The following is a 21,360-nucleotide window of genomic DNA, read 5'->3' as shown; positions in this document are numbered from 1 at the left end:
TTTTTCATAATCATGATCTCAGTTATTTCCCACACTGTCCATGCTTCTTTTCAATCTGACTGCAGCTCCTCAAGATCAAGAGATGGTGTTTTGTTTCCCCTTGTTATGGGCTAAATTGTGTCCTCACAAAATTTGTATGTCAAAGCCCCAACCCCAGTACTTTGAATGTGGCCGTATTTAAAAATAGGGTCTTTAAAGGGGCAATAAAGTTAAAATGAGGTCATTAATCCGGGCCCTCATCCAGTCTGACTGGGGTCCTTATAAGAGGAGAAAATGTAGACACACAGGGAGACACCAGAGAGCACACAGAGGAAAGACCATATGAGGACACAGGGAGGAGGTGGCCAACTGCAAGCCAAGGGCAGAGGCCTTAGATGGAACAAACCTGCAGATACCCAATCTGGAAATTCCAGCCTCCAGGATTATGAGAAAAATAAATTTCTGTTGTTGAAGCTACTCAGTCTGCGATGCTTTGTTATGGCAGCTGAGCAGACAGCACTTGAACCTGGGCTGGCCACAAAACCACCTTTGACCAACAGAGTAGAGTGGAAGTAAAGCTATGCCGGCTCTGAGCCTCAAGAGAAAATGTGGCTTTTGACCTATTGCTTAGAACCCTCCCAAGCAGCCACATGAATAAGTCTGAGCTAGCTTTTTGGAGGATGGGAACCCACATGGAACAGAAAGAAATCCCAGCTTCAGGCACACAACTGCAGGCATATGAGAAAACCCAGCCAAGGAAAGAAGAACCACTTAGCTGAGCCCAGCCCACGTTACTGACCCACATTACCATGAACTAAATAAATGAATGCTTATAATTTTAAGCCACTCACTTTTGGGGCATTTTACAGGAAAAGCTAATTGATGCAGTCAGGTAAGAACTTACTTACTTGCCCTTCTGGGGGACAGTCAGTTTCTCATTAATCATTTTCCTTCCTCAATATCCTACTCACCCACCCTCCAATGTCACAAGCACCAGATCTAGAGGCAGAGGCATAAGAGCTGAAGCCCCCTGACCCTGGAGGAATGCCATTAAGAGACCACAAACCTTAGCAGAGCACCTGAAGTCTGGACTCACCTAAGCAGCTTGGGGACAGTGAACCTGAAGACATCACTGATGAAGACGCTGGGGGTCCCATGAGGAAGGCAGAATGGAACACCTGCCAGATAGTCCTCAGCAGTGGGCCCCACTGGCTCCCTTCTTGCCACAGGAATGACTCAGTCTCTGGAGCCTCCATACCACTGCCTCCTTTCCTTTTGAGCACTACTGCCTTGGTGAGCCTTAGAGAAGAGAGAGGTTGGCACTGGATCCCATTTTATACTCAGCCACCAGCTGCAGGACCAGGCATTAAAGCTTGTTTTTCTAACAATGGGCGAGGGTGGGCGTGGATCCAGCCTGCCTTACTCACCTGTACCTCCTTATCACTCTGAGTACCCATTTAAGAGGCAGTCACAAGAGTTGTGGGGGAAAGGCAGGAGGGCAGCCCTGATGCCTCTTAGGTGGCCATGAGAAAGCACACATGTTGAGCACCTACTGTGTGCCAGGCACTCCCCAGTCATCCTAAGACCCCCAGCAAGCCAAATGTTGTTCCCATTTTACAGATGAGAAAACTGAGGCTCAGAGAAGCGAATTTGTCCAAGAGCACACAGCTGAGAAGTAAAAGCTGGGATTCAATTCCATCTCTCTGCCTCCAGAGCCCATACACTTTTCTTTTTTGAGACGAAATCTCATTCTGTCACCCAGGCTGCAGTGCAGTGGTGTGATCTCGGCTCACTACAACCTCTGCTTCCTGGATTCAAGTGATTCTCCCACCTCAACCTCCTGAGTAGCTGGGATTACAGGCAAATGCCATCATGCTCAGCTAATTTTTGTATGTTTAGGAGATGGGGTTTCACCATGTTGGTCAGGCTGGTTTTGGACTCCTATCTCAGGTGATCCACCCACCTCAATCTCCCAAAGTGCTGGGATTACAGGCATCAGCCACTGCACCTGGCCTCCTATGTTCTTTTCAATCTATCATGTTGTCAACCTGGAGGAATAACAGCATCCCCTCTTCCACACTCACAACCAGCCAGCCCTTAGGTGGTTTTGAACCGGTGGAAAATCACAGCTGATGTGCATGGGGCCTGGTGCTCTGGCTCTGGGTGAAAGCACAGACAGATGATCAGGCTGCCTCAAACTAATAAGATCCCCAGCCTTTGGCCATAACCAGGGGCTGCAGAGAAGAGCTAAAGTGAGAAGGGGAGAGGAGGTGGTAAGGGGAGGCCCAAGGGCCCCTCCAGGGCACATCAGAAGCCCAGGGCCATAATGGAGAGGCTGGGGTGATGCAGCTGCTGACAACCGGTTGCTGTGTGGTCTTGGGTAGGTAGACTGCTCCCCTCTCTGTGTGTGAGAGGATGGGTGTGGTCCCTCCTCTGAGTCCCTTGTGTGCCTCTGACAATCTGTAAGGTTATCAGTAATTGCTTGCTTGCTTGCTCTTTTGAGACAAAGTTTCACTCTTGTTGCCCAGGCTGGAGTGCAGTGGCATGATCTCAGCTCACTGCAACCTCCATCTCCTGGATTCCAGTGATTCTCCTGCCTCAGTCTCCTGAGCAGCTGGGACACACCACCATGCCCGACTAATTTTTGTGTCTTTAGTAGTGATGGGGTTTCACCACGTTGGCCAGGCTGATCTTAAACTCCTGACCTCAGGTGGTCCACCTGCCTCAGCTCCCAAAGTGCTGAGATTATGGGTGTGAGCCAACATACCTGGCCATTTATCAGTAATTTCAATCTCCGTTACAAATCTGTGACTCTGGGCCACATGCAGACTACAGCTCTTTACATGAAGGAGCTCACTGGCTTCCCTGGACCCCCTTGCCAGGTGGGTACAATTAGACTCTCCATTTTACAGAAGGGGAAGGAAGTTGAGGCCCTGAGAGGTGGCAATAGCAGCCTGAGGTCACACAGCAAGGGCACAGCAGGGATTGGAGCCTAGATCTTGACTTATGGTTTCTAGAGTGTGTCTTGTGCACTAAGGACTGCCAACCCCACCATAATAATAATTTTTTTAAAAAGAAGCATAACAAAAATCCCCTTGTGAGCTCAGGTGGCAAGACCCTTCCAGGTCATGGTCATTGTCCCACATTGCTGGCCTGATCTGGTGTTTGGTTTGGCATCTATGGAGGGTTGTGGCTCAGCTCTGTTACTGAGTGGGCATGGCCTGCTGCTCACAGGTATTTTGGCATTTGAGTCTCAAAACCAAGAAGATGCCCCTTCCATACAGAGAGCACTCCTGACCACCCTTCCTGTCTGACCTCATTATTTCATTCATTGCCTTCACAGCCTTGCCCATGGCACAAACCCTCTCTTTGTCTTGTTAGAACCCTAGGTGGGTAGACTTTACCTGAGTTTTCTACCAAGGTGTCCCTAGTATGAAGTCCAGCTCATGCACACAGTAGGAACTCAATAAACACTTGTCAAATGAACGGGAAGAGCAGACTGAGTGATATGTGTAAAAGGGCCTAGCAAGAGTGCCTAGCACATACGGTTATAAACATTTACAGAAGGAAGGAGGGAGCCTGGCTGGGTGGAAATGACTTGGCTTTGGAGCCAGGAGACTGTGGTTCCAATGCCTGCTCTGTCTCCTCTCCTCTGAGCCTTAGTGTTCCCATCTGTAAAATAGGGTCAGGGAAGAGTTGACTGGGAAGTTTTCTTTCTGGCTGGAGATTTTACTCAGTTCCATTCTAGCTGTTTGTCCAGAGACTCACTGTGTTCAGCCTGCAGGCTTCCTCTTCTGGAAGTCTCACCTCCTATCAAGGCAGAGGTCCAGATTGCTGTCTGATGTCTGGTCTCTGAACTGAAGGCCATATAGTGCAGGACTCCCAAATGACTGTGGGGCAAGGCAGGGGGTATGCATGAGTGGAATGGGCAAGGTGTGAGTTGGGGGATACAAAAAGGAGTGGTGGAGGCTGGGTGCATTGGCTCACACCTGTAATCCCATCACTTTGGCAGGCTGAGGTGGGCAGATAACCTTAGGTCAGGAGTTCAAGACCAGCCTGATAACCTGAGCAACATGGAGAAAACCAGCCTCTAATAAAAAATACAAAAATTAGCTGGATCTGGTGGTGGGTGCTTGTGGTTTCAGCTACTTGGGAGGCTAAGGAAGGAGAATCATTTGAACTTGGGAGGTGGAGCTTGCAATGAGGGAAGATGGTACCACTGCACTCCAGCCTGGGTGACAGAAGCAGAGAGAAGGAGACAGGGAGTAAGGGAAGGAAAGAAAGAGGGAGGGAAGGAGGGAGGAAAAGAAGGAGAAAGAAAAAAAACAGAGAAAGAAAGAAAGAGAGAAAGAAAGAGAGAGAGAGGATGGATCCAAGATGGTTGATTAGGAGCAGCTCAGAATTGCAGCTCCCAGTGATAGTGCAGAGGATGAGTGGATGCCACATTTACAGACGGATTTTTATTACCCACAGACAAGGAGATTCCCAAGAGGAGGAGCCCCATGGGTCGCCAGCACAGCTGTTTTGGCCAGCACGGCTGTTTTGGCCAGCACCCCGGCACAGCAGGTCTCTGCACAAAACACATGGGTCCAGGCACCATTTTAGCTGGTGAGTGGAGCTCCTGGGAGATACAGTCACCCATTCAACTGATAAAAAAGGGGACTGAAACAGGGAGCCAGGCAAGAAGATTCCTGGACAAAAAAAGCACCATAAATCTCAGCACACCTATTTGAGCCAGTACAGTGGGTCACCTCATGGGAAATCACACAGATCCTGGCACCTTTTCAAAAGGTGACTGGAACACCTGGGAGTCAGAGTTACCCATTCAAATGACAAAGAAAAAAAGGATCCAAGGCAGGGAGCAAGGTGATCAGGCTCAGCCGGTCCCCCCTACAACACACAAATAAATAGCAATCTGAAACACTTTGCTTTGAGAGTTTCACAGCAAGCACAGCTGAACCTGGGATGGTCCAGCTCTGTGGGGGAGGGACATCTGCCATTACCGAGGCAGCCTGCCATTATAGAGATAGTCCACCATTACAGAGGTGGGCCACCATTGCTGAGGCAGTTCTAACTATACCCATATAAACAGGACTGCAGGGAAGTTCACATGGCAGCTGGGCAGAACCAACAGCAGCTCAGCAAAGCCTCTGCAGGCAGAGAATCACTAGACTGCCTCCTCGATGGGCAGGGCAGCCCTGAAAAAAGGCAGCAGCATGACAGAAACTATAAATAAAGCCCTAACTCCCTGGGACAGAGCACCTGGGAAAAAAAAAGGCAGGGGTTATGAGTTCTGCTGCAGCAGACTTAAAAGTACCTTCCCAGTAGCTCTGAATGAACAAAAGAGCTCATAGCTCAGCACTTGAGCTCCTATAAACGACAGACTGTCTCCTCAAGCAGCTCTCTGACCCCTGTATATCCAAAGAGTCACCCCATAAAGGAGAGCTCAGAATGACATTGGATGGGGATGCTTCCGGGACAAAGATAGCAGAAGAAACTGGCAGCAATCCTTACTGTTCTGCAGCCGCTGCAGGGGATCCCCAGGCAAGCAGGGTCTGGAGTGGACCTCAGCAGTCCTACAGCAGAGGGGCCTGAATGTTAGAAGGAAAACTAAGAAACAGAAAGAAATAACTTCATAATCAACAAACTGGATGTCCACTCAGGGATCCAATCTGAAAGCCAACAACTACAAAGACAACGGGTGGGTAAATCCACAAAGATGGGAAGAAACCAGTGAAAAATAGATAAAAAACACTTGAAACCATAACACATCTCCTCCTACGAGGAATCACAACTCCTCACCAGCAAGGGAACAAGGCTGCATGGAGAATTAGTGTGACAAATTGACAGAAGGTGGGTAATAAGAAACTTCTCTGAGCTAAAAGAACATGTTCTAACCAAATGCAAAGAAACTAAGAACTTGAAAAAAGATTTGATGAAATGTTAACGAGAGTAAACAACTTAGAGAAAAATATAACTGAATTCATAGAGCTGAAAAACAACACGGGAACTTCATGAAGCATATACAAGTTTCAACAGCTAAATTGACGAAGCAGAAGAAAGGATATCAGAGGTCGAAGATCAACTCAATGAAATAAAACAAGAAGGCAAGATTAGAGAAAAAAGGGTAAAAAGAAATGAACAAAGTCTCCAAGAAATATGGGACTATATGAAAAGACCTAATCTACATTTGATAGTTGTACCTGAACGTGACAGAGAGAATGAATCCAAGCTGGAAAATACTCTTCAGGATATTACCAGGAAAACTTCCCCAACCTAGCAATGCAGGCCAATATTCAAGTCCAGGAAATACAGAGAACACCACAAAGATTTTCCTCAAGAAGAACAACCCCAAGGCATATAATCATCAGATTCACCAGGGTTGAAATGAAAGAGAAAATGCTAAGGCAGCCAGAGGAAAAGATTGGGTTAACCACAAAGGGAAGCCTATCAGACTCACAGCAGAAACCCTACAAGCCAGAAGAGAGTGGGGGCCAATATTCAACATCCTTAAAGAAAAGAACTTTCAACCCAGAATTTTATATCCAGCCAAACTAAGTCTCATAAGTGAAGGAGAAATAAAATCCTTTATGAACAAGCAATTACTTAGAGATTTCATCACCACCAGGCCTGCTTTACAAGAGCTCCTGAAAGAAGCGCTAGACATAGAAAGGAACAACCAGTACCAGCCACTCAAAAAACATACCAAATGGTAAAGATCATTGACACAATGAAGAAACTGCATTAACTAATGGGCAAAACAGTCAGCTAGCATTAAAATCGCAGGATCAAATTTACACATAACAGTATTAACCCTAAATGTAAATGGGCTAAATGCCCCAATCTTTTGACACAGACTGGCAAATTGGATAAAAAGCCAAAACCCATCGGTGTGCTGTATCCAGGAAACCCATCTCACATGCAAGGATACACAAAGACTCAAAATAAAGGAATTGGAGGAAGATTTACCAAGCAAATGGAGAGAAAAAAAGCAGGAGTTGCAATTCTCATCTCTGATAAAATAGACTTTAAACCAACAAAGATCAAAAGAAACAAAGAAGGACATTACATAATGGTAAAAGGATCCATGCAACAAGAAGAGCTAACAATCCTAAATATATATGTACCCAATACAGAAGCACACAGATACATAAAGCAAGTTCTTAATGACTTACGATGAGACTTAGACTCCCACACAACAATAGTGGGGAGACTCTTTAACACCCGATTGTCAATATTAGACAGATAAACAAGACAGAAAATCAACAAGGATATCCAGGACTTGAACTCAGACCTGGACCAAGCAAACCTAATAGACATTTGCAGAACTCTCTGTGCCACAGCAAGAGAATATACATTCTTCTCAGCACCACATCATACCTACTCTAAAACTGACCACATAATTGGAAGTAAATCACTCCTCAGCAAATGTAAAAGAACGGAAATGATAACAAACTGTCTCTCAGATGACAGTGCAATCAAGTTAGAACTCAGAATGCAGAACAACTCAGAACTGCACAGCTTCACAGAAACTGAAAACCTGGCTCTTGAATGTTGACTGGATAAATAATAAAATGAAAGCAGAAATAAAAATGTTCTTTGAAACCTATGAGAATGAAGATGCAACACACCAGAATCTCTGGGACACATTTAAGGCAGTGTCTAGAGGAAAATATATAGCAATAAATGCCCATATGAGAAGCAAGGAAAGATCTAAAATCAACACCCTATCATCAAAATTGAAGGAGCTAGAGGAGCAAGATCAAAAAAACTCAAAATCCAGCAGAAGACAAGAAATAACTAAGATCAGAGCAGAACTGAAGGAGATAGAGACACAAAAAACCCTTCAAAAAAATCAGTAAATTTAGGAGCTGGTTTTTCGAAAAGATCAACAAAATAGACAGACCACTAGCCAGATTAATAAAAAAGAAAAGAGAGAATAATAAAATAGATGCAATAAAAAATGATAAAGAGGATATCACCACAGATTCCACAGAAATACAAACCATCATCAGAGATTATTATGAACAACTCTATGTACATAAATTAGTAAACCTGTAAGAAATGGATAAATTCCGGGACACTTGCATCCTCCCAAGCCTAAACCAGGAAGAAGCTGAAACCCTCAATAGACCAATAAAAAGGGCAGAATTTGAGGCAGGAATTAAGAGCCTACCACCCAAAAAAAAGCCCAGGTCCAGATGGGTTCACAGCCAAATTCTACCAGACATATAAAAGAAGCTGGTACCATTCCTGGAACTATTCCAAACAATCCAAAAAGAGGGAATCCTTCACAAATCATTTTATGAAACCAATGTCATCCTGATACCAAAACCCAGCAGAGACTCAACCAGAAAAGAAAATTTCAGGCCAATACCCATGAGGAACATAGATGCAAAAATCTTCAATAAAATACTGGCTAACCGATTGCAACAGCACATCCAAAAGCTTATCCACCATGATCAAGTAGGCTTCATCCTGGGGATACAAGGCTGGTTCAACATACACAAGTCTATAGACGTAATTCACCACATAAACAGAACCAAAGGCAAAAACCACATGATTATCTCAATTGATGCAGAGAAGGCCTTTGACAAAATTCAAAAGCCCTTTATGCTAAACACCCTCAATAAACTAGGTATTGAGGGAACGTATCTCAAAATAATAAAAGCTGTTTATGACAAACCAACAGCCAATATCATACTGAATGGGCAAAAACTGGAAGCATTCCCTTTGAAATCTGCCACTAGACAAAGATGCCCTCTCTCACCACTCCTATTCAATATAGTATTGGAAGTTCTAGCCAGAGCAATCAGGCAAGAAAAAGAAATAAAGTGTATTCAAATAGGAAAGGAGAAAGTCAAATTGTCTCTAGTTGCAGACTACATGATTGTATACTTAGAAGACCCCATCATCTCAGCCCAGAATCTCCTGAAAAGTATAAGCAACTTCAGCAAAGTCTCAGGATACAAAATCAATGTTCAGAAATCACAAGCATTACTATACACCAATAACAGACTTAAAGAAAGCAATTGTGCCATTCACAATTGCTACAAAGAGAATTAAATACCTGGGAATACAACTAACAAAGAATATAAAGAACCTCTTCAAGGAGAACTACAAACCACTGCTCAATGAAATAAGAGAGGACACAGACAGATGGAGAAACATTCCATGCTCATAGTTAGGAAGAATCAATATCGTGAAAATGGTTATACTACCCAAAGTAATTTACAGATTCAATGCTGTCTCCATCAAGCTACCAATGACCTTCACAAAACTGGAAAAAAACCACCTTAAACATCATATGGAACCAAAAGAGAATCCACATAGCCAAGTCAATTCTAAGCAAAAAGACCATAGCTGGAGGCATCACACTACCTGACTTCAAACTATACTACAAGGCTGCAGTAATCAAAACAGAGATATGGTACTGGTACCAAAACATGGTACTGGTATCAAAACAGAGATATAGACCAATGGAACACAACAGAGGCCTCGGAGGCAACACAACACCTCTACAGCCATCTGATCTTTGACAAACGTGACAAAAACAAGCAATGGGGAAAGGATTCCCTGTCTTTACAATAGCAAAGGCCTGGAACCAAAGATTGTTGTGTTGAAGGTGATTGCTAACAGATACAGGTTTTCCCTTTTTGTGTGCTGGAAATGTTCTTCAATTAGTGGTGATGGTTGCACAGCATTGTGAATTAAAGCTTTGAAAAGATAGTTGTTTAAAGTAAAAATAATAATGCATTATAAGTTTTATAACATGTGGAATAAAAGGTATGACAATAGCACAAAGAATGGAAGGGGATGGGCAGGGTATAAGAAACATTACTAAGGCTTTATTTTATTTATTTATTTATTTATTTATTTATTTATTTATTTATTTATTTGACAGAGTATCATTTTGTTGTCCAGGTTCTATTTATTTATTTATTTGACAGAGTATTGCTTTGTTGCCCAGGCTGGAGTGTGGTGGCACAATCCCTGCTCACTGCAACCTCTGCCTCCTCAGTTCAACAATTCTGCCTCAACCTCCCAAGTAGGTGGGATTTCAGGTATGTGCCACCACACCCAGCTAGTTTTTGTATTTTTAGTAGAGGTGAAGTTTCACCATGTTAGCCAGGCTGGTCTTGAACTGCTGACCTCAAGTGATCCACCTTCCTCAGCCTCCCAAAGTGCTGGGATTGCAGGCGAGAGCTACCATGCCTGGAAGAAACCTTAGTAAGGTTTTTAAGCTATACATGAAGTGGAATCATCAAATTTACATCTAGATAATTAAAAGAATTTACGTTCCCACTTCAAATGTATGGGAGTGCCAATTTAACCATACCCTTGACCACATGTGGTATTAACTTAAAAACATTGCCAACCAGATGTTTTAAAAAACTTGATTACCCTAGACACCCAATCCTCACCATGCTTGAAGGATTCTTTATCTGTGGAATCTTTGAAATTCTATCACAATCTCTTTACCTTAAATTTGGCTAAAACATAAAATGAATACATTTATTTTTTTTTCCTTTCCTTTTCTTCCTACCCCTTTTCTTCATGAGCATAGTTTTCTTCAGTAATTTCTTTGGTTACTACTTCAGCTTCATTTGTTCTAGAATGTGGATGTTTTGAAGACACATTCCATGTCTCTCTTATTCTCTATTGTATCATGGCTGTAGTATACTGGACGCTTGATGCTCAATAAATTTGTCCAAAAAAAAATACTGTTTTCTTTCTATACACAGTATTGGTAAGGTTGATCTGCATATCTCTAACATTTTTTTTCTTTCATCTTATTAATCTATTTCGTCCCTTTGATTCGAGTTATAGGATAATTCATTTACTGATTTTTTTATGTTACTAATTTTTGTTTGGTTATATTTCATCTGCTACTTATTGCTTCTATTAGAGTTTTAAATTTGGCAAATCATGCTTTTCATCTCTGAAAATCTTTTCATCTCTGAAATCTTTCCTCAGGTTATTCTGATTTCATTTTTACAGATGGAAAATTCACTCAAATTATTTCAAAATATTAAGCACATTTCATTTCATTATTTTTCTTCAACTTATACCTTGATAGTGAGACTATCAAGGTTTTAAATCACATCTTCAGCTCTAGGGCATTTAAACTTTAATATTAGTGTGTTTAAAACCCCTTAGGACTGGGAAGTGAAAGAAAATGGAGTACCAGCCGGGCGCGGTGGCTAAAGCCTGTAATCCCAGCACTTTGGGAGGCCGAGGCGGGTGGATCACGAGGTCAAGAGATCGAGACCATCCTGGTCAACATGGTGAAACCCCATCTCTACTAAAAATACAAAAAATTAGCTGGGCATGGTGGCACGTGCCTGTAATCCCAGCTGCTCGGGAGGCTGAGGCAGGAGAATTGCCTGAGCCCAGGAGGCGGAGGTTGCGGTGAGCTGAGATCATGCCATGCCTGGGTAAAAAGAGCGAAACTCCGCTTCAAAAAAAAAAAAAGAAAATGGAGTACCCATTTCTTCCTTCAATCCAGCCACCTCAACACACAATTAAAATGTGGTATTGGTGCTGGGCACAGTGGCTCACGCCTGTCATCTCAGCACTTTGGGAGGCTGAGACAGGCAGATCCTGTGAGCCCAGAAGTTTGAAACCAGCCTGGGCAACATGGTGAAACCCCATCTCTACAAAAAATTAGCCACACATGGTGGCTTGGGCCTGTGGCCCCAACACTTGGGAGGCTGAGGTGGGAGGATTGCTTGAGCTCAGGAGGATAAGGTTGCAGTGAGCTGCAATTGTACTCCAGCCTGGGTGACAGAGTAAGACCCTGTCTCAAAAAAAAAAAAAAAAGAAAAAGAAAAGAAAAAAAAGTATCACAAAATTTTTATTAGTATAAATTTAGGTCTAAGAGTTTTATTTACAAAGATTACCATGTGGGAGTAATCTCAAGACATTTTTGCCTTCCTGGCCTATATTATAAGGCCCCCTCCCCCAGAGGTAGAGAACTGAATCAGGAAAGTAAGCAGAGCTTGAATACACACCGCCATATTTGAGAGGGCCACAAATTCAGAACTTGAAAGAATTGGAGTTATTTCTTTCCTTAATTACACTTTGGAGTTTTGCCCTCAGGACCGAGAAATGAATGTGAGTTCCTCTTCCCTAGTAGTCCAGTCTAATGCTAGACATACATGGTAATAAGCACAGTCAGTGTGAGAGAAATCAGTGGTGTGAAGGTAAAATGAAGAGACCCATAATTCATGGTTGATGTTTTCCACTGAGGGGCCAGCATGGGTTTTATGCAGAATGGAGGACATTTGAGATTTTCATTTTGGGGTAATAGCAAACTGTAACCTGGGATGGGTTAAAAAAAAAAAAATTACAAGCAATGCTTACTCTCAGGTTGGAAACCTTGATTTTGTACTGGTGCTAATTACGGTTTTTTTTCCTAGTAGCATTTACCCCCACCTATACAAGGGTGGAAAATGAAACTAGTGTGTTTTGAAGGTTAAAATAGGTGTTTTGAAGGAAAATGGGACTGAGCAAAGTAGTGCTTTATAATCAGCCCCAGTTTTTGATATAAGACTTCTAGAGACTCATTACTTTTCACATTATAATGTGAAATTAATCATTAAAACCTTAAGTAAAAATGGCAGGTTTTGGCCAGGTGCGGTGGCTCATTTCTGTAATCCAAGCACTTTGGGAGGCTGAGATGGGCGGATCACTTGAGGTCAGGAGTTCAAGACCAGCCTGGTTACCAACAGGGTGAAACCCTGTCTCTACTAAAAATATAAAAATTAACCTAGTGTCTTGGCTCATGCTTGTAATCCCAGCTACTTGGGAGGCTGAGGTGGGAGGATCACTTGAACCCAGGAGATGGAGGTTGCAGTGAGCCAAGATCATACAACTGTAATCCAGCCTGGGAGACAGGGCAAGACTTTGTCTCAAAAAAACAAACAAACCAAACATACATGGTATGTTTCAGCTCGTTGCACTTACTCTCCTTGTCCAAGCTCAAATGGTCCCTTTTTTAGCCTGCAGCGCCACTTCTGCTTGGCTTTTGGGCCTTGTAACAATCCTGTTTATGCTTAGTTTTCTTGTTGTCCAGTGTGACACAATGTTCTTGGCTTATCTTGCATACTTCCTGCCCAGCCACTTTTCCAAGAAGAATGTGGATGTTTAAAACAAAAACAAAGTTTCAGTGCCCCAATCGCACCCCAAACCAGCTTAATCAGAATCCCTGGTGAGGATAGGGCCCAGATACATACAGGGTTCCCCGAGTAGAGTGCAGTGGTGGGATCTCAGCTCACTGTAAACCTCTGCCTCCTGGGTTCAAGTGATTCTCCTGCCTCAGCCTCCTGAGTAGCTGGGACTACAGTTGTGAGCCGCCACTCTCAGCTAATTTCTGTATTTTTAGTAGAAACAGGGTTTTGCCATGTTGGCCAGGCTGGTCTCCAACTCCTGACCTCAAGTGATCTGCCCGCCTTGGCCTCCCAAAGTGCTGAAATTATAGGTGTGAACCACCACACCTCGCTAGGGCACAGTATTATTTTTTTTTATTGCATTTTAGGTTTGGTACAGTATTTTTTAAAAAGCACACCCAGCCTTGGATGGAAAACTGCTTGGGGAGAGTATGCTGCCTTATCAGGCTCTGTAAACACCTTATCTCTATACAAGGCTGGGACTTGGTGTGGAGTCCTGAGTGGAGTCCTTGGCTAAAGTTCTCATTGCTACATGGTGACCTTTCTTTCTCTCCTGCTTAAAGGTTATGTTTCAGAATTTTGACCCCAATGCATCTGTGTTGAAAGTTGAAAGCCAGGGTTGGTCTGTCATCCCAGGACTCTGTGTCAGTCCCTTTCCTTGCTTGTATGTTGAGTTGGGGTTCATCTTCATACCTCTGGAAAATAAATTCTTTGATAGCTTGCTTAGGGTCTCTCAGTACTTTCCCTTGCCCTTAGAATGAATACTAAAATATGTAGCGTGCAGTGTAGACTGTGCACAGCCTCCAGTGTAGACTGCTCTGGCCCCCTCTTGGTTCCTGGAGTCTGCCATGCTTTCTTCTACCAGCAGGCCTTTGCACGTGCTGCTGTCATCTGGGAATGCCTTGCCTTTCCTCATTATTTAGTTCCCCTCGACTCATCTTTCAGGCGCCAGCTTGACTGTCTTTCTTGGGGGAGCTTCTCTGACCTTGGTACACCAGATCAGTCCCCCTGTGCAGACTTTGTCTCATTGGTAATATTTCTCTACCTTCAGGATACATGTCAAGGCCCAGAAGTTGCAGTTTTGCATTTGTTTGTGTGATCATCTGATACATGTCTCTCTGAAGCCTGACTCTTTGGGGCTCACATCCTGTCTCTACCACTTTTAGCTGTGGGACCTTGAACAAATCATTTCATCTCTGGTCCCCAATTTCTTTTATCTGCAAAACAGGGATGATTTAACACTTTCACCTACCTTGTGAGGTAGGGATAAAGATTAAATAGGGTAATTTGTGTAAAGCACTTAGAACAGAGCTAGCTATTAATAGTAGAGACTCTTGGCAGGTATTACTGATGATTACTGCAGTGGACCACAAGCTCCATGCAGGCAGGGGTCATTTCCGTTTGTTTAGATTTGTATACAGGGTGCTTGGCACATGGATGGTGCTCAGGAAATATTTGTTGGATGAAAGAATGAAGTGGAGATAATAGTAATAACATGTTTATAGAATTCTCTGAGGATATAAATTAATGCAAGTATATAAGTTCTTGGTAGCATGTCTAGCTCATAGTAGGTGGTCAATAAATATTCAATGTCTGAATGAGGAAAATGGGAAGAACAGTAATACCAGCATGGTTGTCGTGGAGATCTAAGGTAACCCTGTAGTACTTTGTAGAGTGCCTAGCACATAGTAGGTGCTCAGAAAGTATTTGTTGAATGAATGAGTGAAGTGGGAATGATGGTAACACCAGCTCCTAGGGTTGCTGTGGGGATAGAAGATAAGGCAGGTCAATAACTTGTTGTATTGTGGTTGCACCTGGTAGACACTCTGTTGAGTGAAACAAGAGGAGCTGCTATGAATTTCTTTCTCCTGGGGCTTAGGAGAGAATCATTTTGGGGCACAGAATGGTATGGAACAGATGAATCCTTTCCCAGAGTCCAGTGCCTCCTTCCCGTCCAGGATCACCGTCTGGTGGTTCACAGGGTAAGGCTGGGCCCCCGAGACCTCAGGGAGGTGGTGGGGAATGAATGAATGAATGAACGAACATGCTGAGCTCTCCACTTAACTTATCTCTCCTTTGGTCTTCTGCAGAGTTGTCTTGAATCTGCCTGTGCTGGCCATGTGATCTCAGAGACACCAACTCTGCCCCCCAAGTCCATCACCTTGAATATGATAAACACGTGAGCCATGAGTCACTTAAATATCTGCAGAAGGCTTGGCCTGGGACAGCCATAAACTGAACTGCTCTTGCTGTAGTTTCAGATTTGGGTTTTTATTTATTTATTTATTTTATTTCTTATCTAGACATCATGTTCAACCTGACAGATATGGGTTTTTAAAATATTAGGTATAGTTATTATTGACATTGTTCCCCTCCCATCCCCAACTCCTTAGAAAAATAATACTGTCTCACCATAGGAAACGTGTATTAAAAAAACACATATGCAGACCAGTAGGAAGGAAACACCCAGAGGCAACCATTTTAGTATGCCTCCTTCTGGTCATCTTTCATTTTTGAGATGGAGTCTCACTCTGTCTCCCAGGCTGGAGTACAGTGGCACAATCTCAGCTCACTACAATCTCTGCCGCCTGGGTTCAAGCAATTCTCCTGCTTCAGTCTCCCGGTTAGCTAGAATTACAGGCATGTACCATCATGCCTGGCTAATTTTTGTATTTTTAGTAGAGACAGGGTTTTGCCACGTTGGCCAGGCTGGACTTGCTCAGGTGATCCACCCACATCAGCCTCCCAAAGTGCCAGGATTACAGGTGTGAGCCACCATGCTCAGCCACCTTGTGTTTTTTTTCTGCTCATTGTTAACATCTTATTGGGGATTATTTGAAGAATCTTTCTTTCACCCTAATATGCATCATCTTTTTGTTTTTTTGGAGACAGGTTTCGCTCTGTTGCTGAGTGCAGTGGCACAGTCAGAGCTCACTGATGTCTTGATCTATCGGGTTCAGGTGATGCTCCTGCCTCAGCCTCCCAAGTAGCTGGGACTATAAGCAAGCTCCACCATGCCCACCAGATTTTTGTATTTTTTTGCAGTGACGGGGTTTCACCATGTTGCCCAGGCTGGTCTCCAACTCCTGAGTTCAAGTGATTCTTCCTCCTCAGCCTCCCAGAGTGCTGGGATTATAGGAATGAGCCAATATACCCAGTCGCATTCTTCTCTTTATGAACTTTTTACAAACATCTTTTTAAAAGATTAGATGTTTTTAATCATTTCTTCAAATTACTATTAAAGAGCATCACTGGGACAGTTGATGTAATTTGTATATGACTGCAGGACACCAGATGCATGCTAATAACATTCATTCTTGTTTTGGAAAATTGTCCTCCTGTTACATAAGAGCATGTCCTGGATTATAAAAGGATACCCCCAGTTTTTGCGGGGTAAAGATATGTAGAGCCTACATCTTACCTTTTTTTTTTTTTTTTTTTTTTTTTTTTTTTTTTTTTTTGAGACAGAGTCTTGCTCTGTTGCCCAGACTGGAGTGTAGCCTCTGCCTCCTGGGTTTAAGTGATTCTCCTGTCTCAGCCTCCTGAGTATCTGGAATTATAGGCATGCACCACCATGCCTGGCTAATTTTTGTATTTTTAGTAGAGATGGCTTTTCACCATGTTGACCAGGCTGACCTCTAACTCCTGACCTCAGGTGATCCACCCATCTCAACCTCCCAAGATGCTGGGATTACAGGTGTGAGCCACTGTGCTAGGCCTTTAACTGTCTGAATGGTTTAGAAAAAGATGATGTGTTTGCGTGTATGTGTGTGTGAATGGATAAAGACAGAATGTTACTGTAAACTTGGCAACATGTTAATAGTGGTGAGTTGAGTAAATTCTTAGTATGATTTGAGTAATTTTTCTATAAGTTTGAAATTATTTTAAAACAAAAAATGAAAATGTTTAACTTTTTATAATAAAAGTGTTCAGTTGGCTGTGTGTGGTGGCTCACACCTGTAATGTTAGCACTTTGGGAGGCTGAGATGGGTGGGTTACCTGAGGTCAGGAGTTTGAGACCAGCCTGGCCCATGTGGTAAAACCCTGTCTCCACTAAAAATACAAAAATTAGCAGGGCATTGTGGCAGGTGCCTGTTATCCCAGCTACTTGGGAGGTTGAGGCAGGAGAATCTCTTAAACCCAGGAGGCGGCAGTTACGGTGAGCCAAGATTGTACCAGTGTACTCCAGCCTGGGTAGAGTCACATAGAAAGACTAATATAATAAAACTCAATAAGCTTATCACCCAGATTTTACAACTGCTATTGCTTTGTCATGTTAGCCTTTTCTTTCCACCCCCCTCAACCTGTTTTTTTTTTGGCGGAGGGGGGCGGGTCTGGCTCTGTTGTCCAGGCTGGAGTGCAATGACATGATCATGGCTCGCTGCAGCCTCCACCTCCTGGCCTCGAGCAATCCTCCAACCTCAGCCTCCTGGGTAGCTGGGACTACAGGTATGAGCCATTATGACTGGGTAATATTTTTTATTTTTACATTTTGTAGAGATAGTCACCCAATGTTGCCCAGGCTGGTCTTGAACTTCTGAGCTCACAAAGTTCTGAAGTGCTACAGTTATAGGCATGAGCTACTGGTTCTGGCCCATATTAGCCTTTTTTAATGTAAAATTTTAAAAAGTTGGCAGGGCATGGTGGCTCACACCTATAATCTCAACACTTCATAAGGCCAAGTTGGGAAGATTGCTTGAGACCAGGAACTCAAGATCAGCTTGGGCAACACAGGGAGACTCTATCTCTACAAGAATAAAAAATAATTAGCTAGTCATAATGGCTCACACCTGAAGTCCCAGCTACTTGGGAGGCTGTTTTTAGTACAGACCGGGTTTCGTCATGTTGGCCTGGCTGGTCTCAAACTCCTAGCCTCAAGCAACCCACCTGCCTCAGCCTCTGAAAGTGTTGAGATTACAGGCATGAGCCACAGCGCCCAGCCAGATTTCATATTTTTAACGGTGAAAAAAAATCAAAACAATATTGCATGACAGGTGCGAATTCTGTAAAATTTAAATTTTAGTGTTTCTAAATACATTTTTACAGGAACACAGTCACACCCATTGATTTCCGTATTACCTAAGGCTGCTTTTCCACTATGCTGGAAGAGACAGGTATTTGTGACAAAGACCATATGGCCTGAAATGCTGAAAGTTTCCAGAAAAAGTTTCTTTACTCCTACTTTCTTCCAGTGTCTCTTGAACTTGTCCATACACACCACCCAGAGAACTAGTTACAATTCAGATTCTGTTTCAATGGATCTGGGCTGAGGCCTAAAATTCTGCACTGTTAATAAGCACCAGGTGATGCCATGGCTGCTGGTCCATGTACCACACTTTGAGTAGAGAGGATCAACTCCAGTGTGTCTCTACGTGTCGACCTGAACCAGCAGCTGCAGTACCTGGGGATGTGTTAGGAACGCAGATACTCAGGTCCCACCAAGATCTACTAAACTGAAAATCTGAGTGGGGCCCAGAAAGCTGCGTTTTATAGTAACAAGCTATCGGCCAACACAGTGGCTCACACCTGTAATCCCAGCACTTTGGGAGGCCGAGGCAAGTGGATCACCTGAGGTCAGGAGTATGAGACCAGCCTGGCCAATATGGTGAAACACCATATCTACTAAAAATATTTTTTAAATTAGACGGGTGTGATGTTGCATGCCTGTAATGCCAGCTACTCAAAGGCTAAGATGAAAGAATAGCTTGAACCCAGGAGGCGGAGGATGCAGTTAGCCAAGATCATGCCACGGCACTCCAGCCCTGGAGACAGAGTTAAGACTCCATCTCAATCAATCAATCAATCAATCAGTCAAATATATTAAGCTATCCAGGTGATTCTGATGCAGGCTTGAATTTGAACACCATCTCTCCTGCAGGTCCAAACTCTGAGAGATTTAAGGTAAGACTAAGAAAATTCAGTGTCAGCATGAACACACTTTCACAAATGCTGAAAAGGCTAGGACTTCCTTAAACATTCCACCTGCAACTCAGCTAATATGAAGCAGGTGGCAGTTTAACCTGCTTCATATTTATAAAAATATGAAAACCTTCATATTTATAAAAATGTTTAACACTGCTTCACAGAAACTTGCCAGAAAAATTTGTCAACCTGACCAAGAAGGAATAGCTGTAATGAACACATTACAAAAAGAATGGTACAGTTAATAATAAAAAGAAAAGACATGGGGCATCATCTGAAGTCATCCTTCACCATTAACTGTTTTTAACTGTGCTTAAAAGGGAATTTCCATAGTCCATCTCTATATGGTCTCCTGATGTGGAGCCAGCTTTGCAAAATGGTTAGTTGCACTGTCGTTTTGCTTTTTTTTTTTTTTTGAGATGGAGTTTTGCTCTTGTTGCCCAGGCTGGAGTGCAATGGTGTGATCTCAGCTCACTGCAACCTCCACCTCCTGGGTTCTAGTGATTCTCCTGCCTCACCCTCCCAAGTAGCTGCGATTACAGACATGAGCCGCCACACCCAGCTAATTTTGTGTTTTTAGAAGAGATGGAGTTTCATCATGTTGGTCAGGCTCCTCTCGAACTCCTGACCTCAGGTGATCCACCCCCACCTCTGCCTCCCAAAGTGCTGAGTATACAGGTGTGAGCCACTGTGCCCAGCCTGCACTGTTGCCTTTAAACTTTTCAAAGCCAGCTAGGCAGGGATAGGCCTGTCACTGTACCCCAGGACAGACACCAAAACACTCAATGTAGCATGGATCATGATAGTAAAAAACAGGGAACAATCTGTTTTTGTAAGGAATAGGAGAAAGGTAATTCCAGCAGGGCACATCCACATGCCAGGCAAGCATGCATCATGAACACAAATGAAGGCAGGCGTGGCAGCGGTGCACCTGCAGTCCCAGCTACTTGGGAAGCTAAAGTAGGAGGATTGCTTGAGCCCAGGGACTTTGAGGCTGTAGTGAGCCATGATCACACTACTGTACTCCAGCCTGGGGGACAGAGCGTGACCCCATTTCAAAACCAAATCTAAAAAAAAAAAAGGAGATCAGAATGAACCCAGATTATATATTATTAACTACACAAATAGAACTTTATGTACAGTATGATCAAATTCAAATCTGTCAAAATATTTTTTAAAATCCTATATGCTTGTACATTTTCTTCTAAAAGCATGCACAAAACTGTCACTTTGGAGGAGAGGAACTGATGGAAGAGAAGACAATGTACTTTTTATTTTATATCTTTCTGTATGATTTGATTTTTTTCCTACAGTGGATGACAAGTACTTGTTCAGCACCTGCTGTGCATTGTTTTACGTACTAAGGATAGAGCAGCCCACCTGGAGCTAACATTCCAGTCGGGAAAGCCAATAAAATAAGTGTACTTTAAAAAATTCTTACTTTTAATTTTTTTTCTTTTCTTTTGAGACAGTTGACTGCGCGGGGCTACAGCGGCGCCCAGGCACTAGGTGCCAGGCCCCGGTCTGCTGGCGGCCCGGCCACGCCCCCGAGCCTCCGCGGTACTGATTGGCGGGCCTGGCTCGGGGGCCGATCGGAGGGGCAGCCGCTCGCGCGTCCGCTTCGTCTCCGCGGGGACGCGCCCACGGCACGCGGTCCGGGGCGGGGGGGGGCCGGGAGTGAGCGACGGCCACGCGGACCAATGGGGTGGACGCGCGCCGCCGCCGCCCGCGCGGCCCCTGACGCGGGCCCGGGAGCCGCGCCGCTGCGGCTGCGGGCGGCGACAGCTGCACCATGGGCCGGCTGCTGCGGGCTGCCGGGCTGCTGCCACTGCTGCTGCCGCTGCCGCTACTGCTGCTGCTGGCCGGGGGTGAGTGCGCGCCGGGTCCGGGCGTGGGCGGGCGGTGTCGCGATCGCTGTGCTGGACAGCTCCCCGGGCCGCCAACAAAGGGGCCAGCGTGCGGCGCTGCCGGGAGCGCGCCTGTCCCGGCCCCGCCGGGGCGCCGCCCCGACACGCGCGCACGTGGAGTGGGGGCGTAGGGGCAGCGGCCGGCGCCTAGGGTGCGGGGCGACCCCCGACCGAGGCGCGGAGGTGAAGCCGGGACACAGCACGGTGGCCCCCACGCCGCGACGCGCAGGGCAGGTGCGCAGGCTGCTGCCTTGCGGTCCTGGGGGCGCGCGTGTGTGCACGTGCATGTATGTGTGTGCGAGTGTGCATTGTGTGCCTGCACACTCGGAGGAGGGGGAATGTGTGACAGCCATGCGGGGCGGAGGCCGCATTGTGAAGGT

General features: G+C 44.5%; 1 protein-coding gene across 2 annotated transcripts in view; it reads left to right on the top strand.

Moving 5' to 3' along the window:
• Window positions 1-20,781: 20,781 nt before the first annotated feature.
• PODXL2 (podocalyxin like 2) overlaps window positions 20,782-21,360 on the top strand; it is a 41,033-nt gene continuing 40,454 nt past the window's right edge. For both annotated transcript variants that reach the window (XM_039477645.2, XM_074404170.1), the window contains exon 1: window positions 20,782-20,941. In XM_039477645.2, coding sequence (XP_039333579.1) covers window positions 20,866-20,941 — 76 coding nt within the window. In that variant the 5' untranslated portion in view covers window positions 20,782-20,865. The remainder of the gene's footprint in view (window positions 20,942-21,360) is intronic.

This window comes from Saimiri boliviensis, chromosome 8 (assembly GCF_048565385.1).
Source record: "Saimiri boliviensis isolate mSaiBol1 chromosome 8, mSaiBol1.pri, whole genome shotgun sequence".
NCBI classification, from domain to species: Eukaryota; Metazoa; Chordata; class Mammalia; order Primates; family Cebidae; genus Saimiri; species Saimiri boliviensis.
This window is presented reverse-complemented; position numbering and strand designations above follow the sequence as displayed.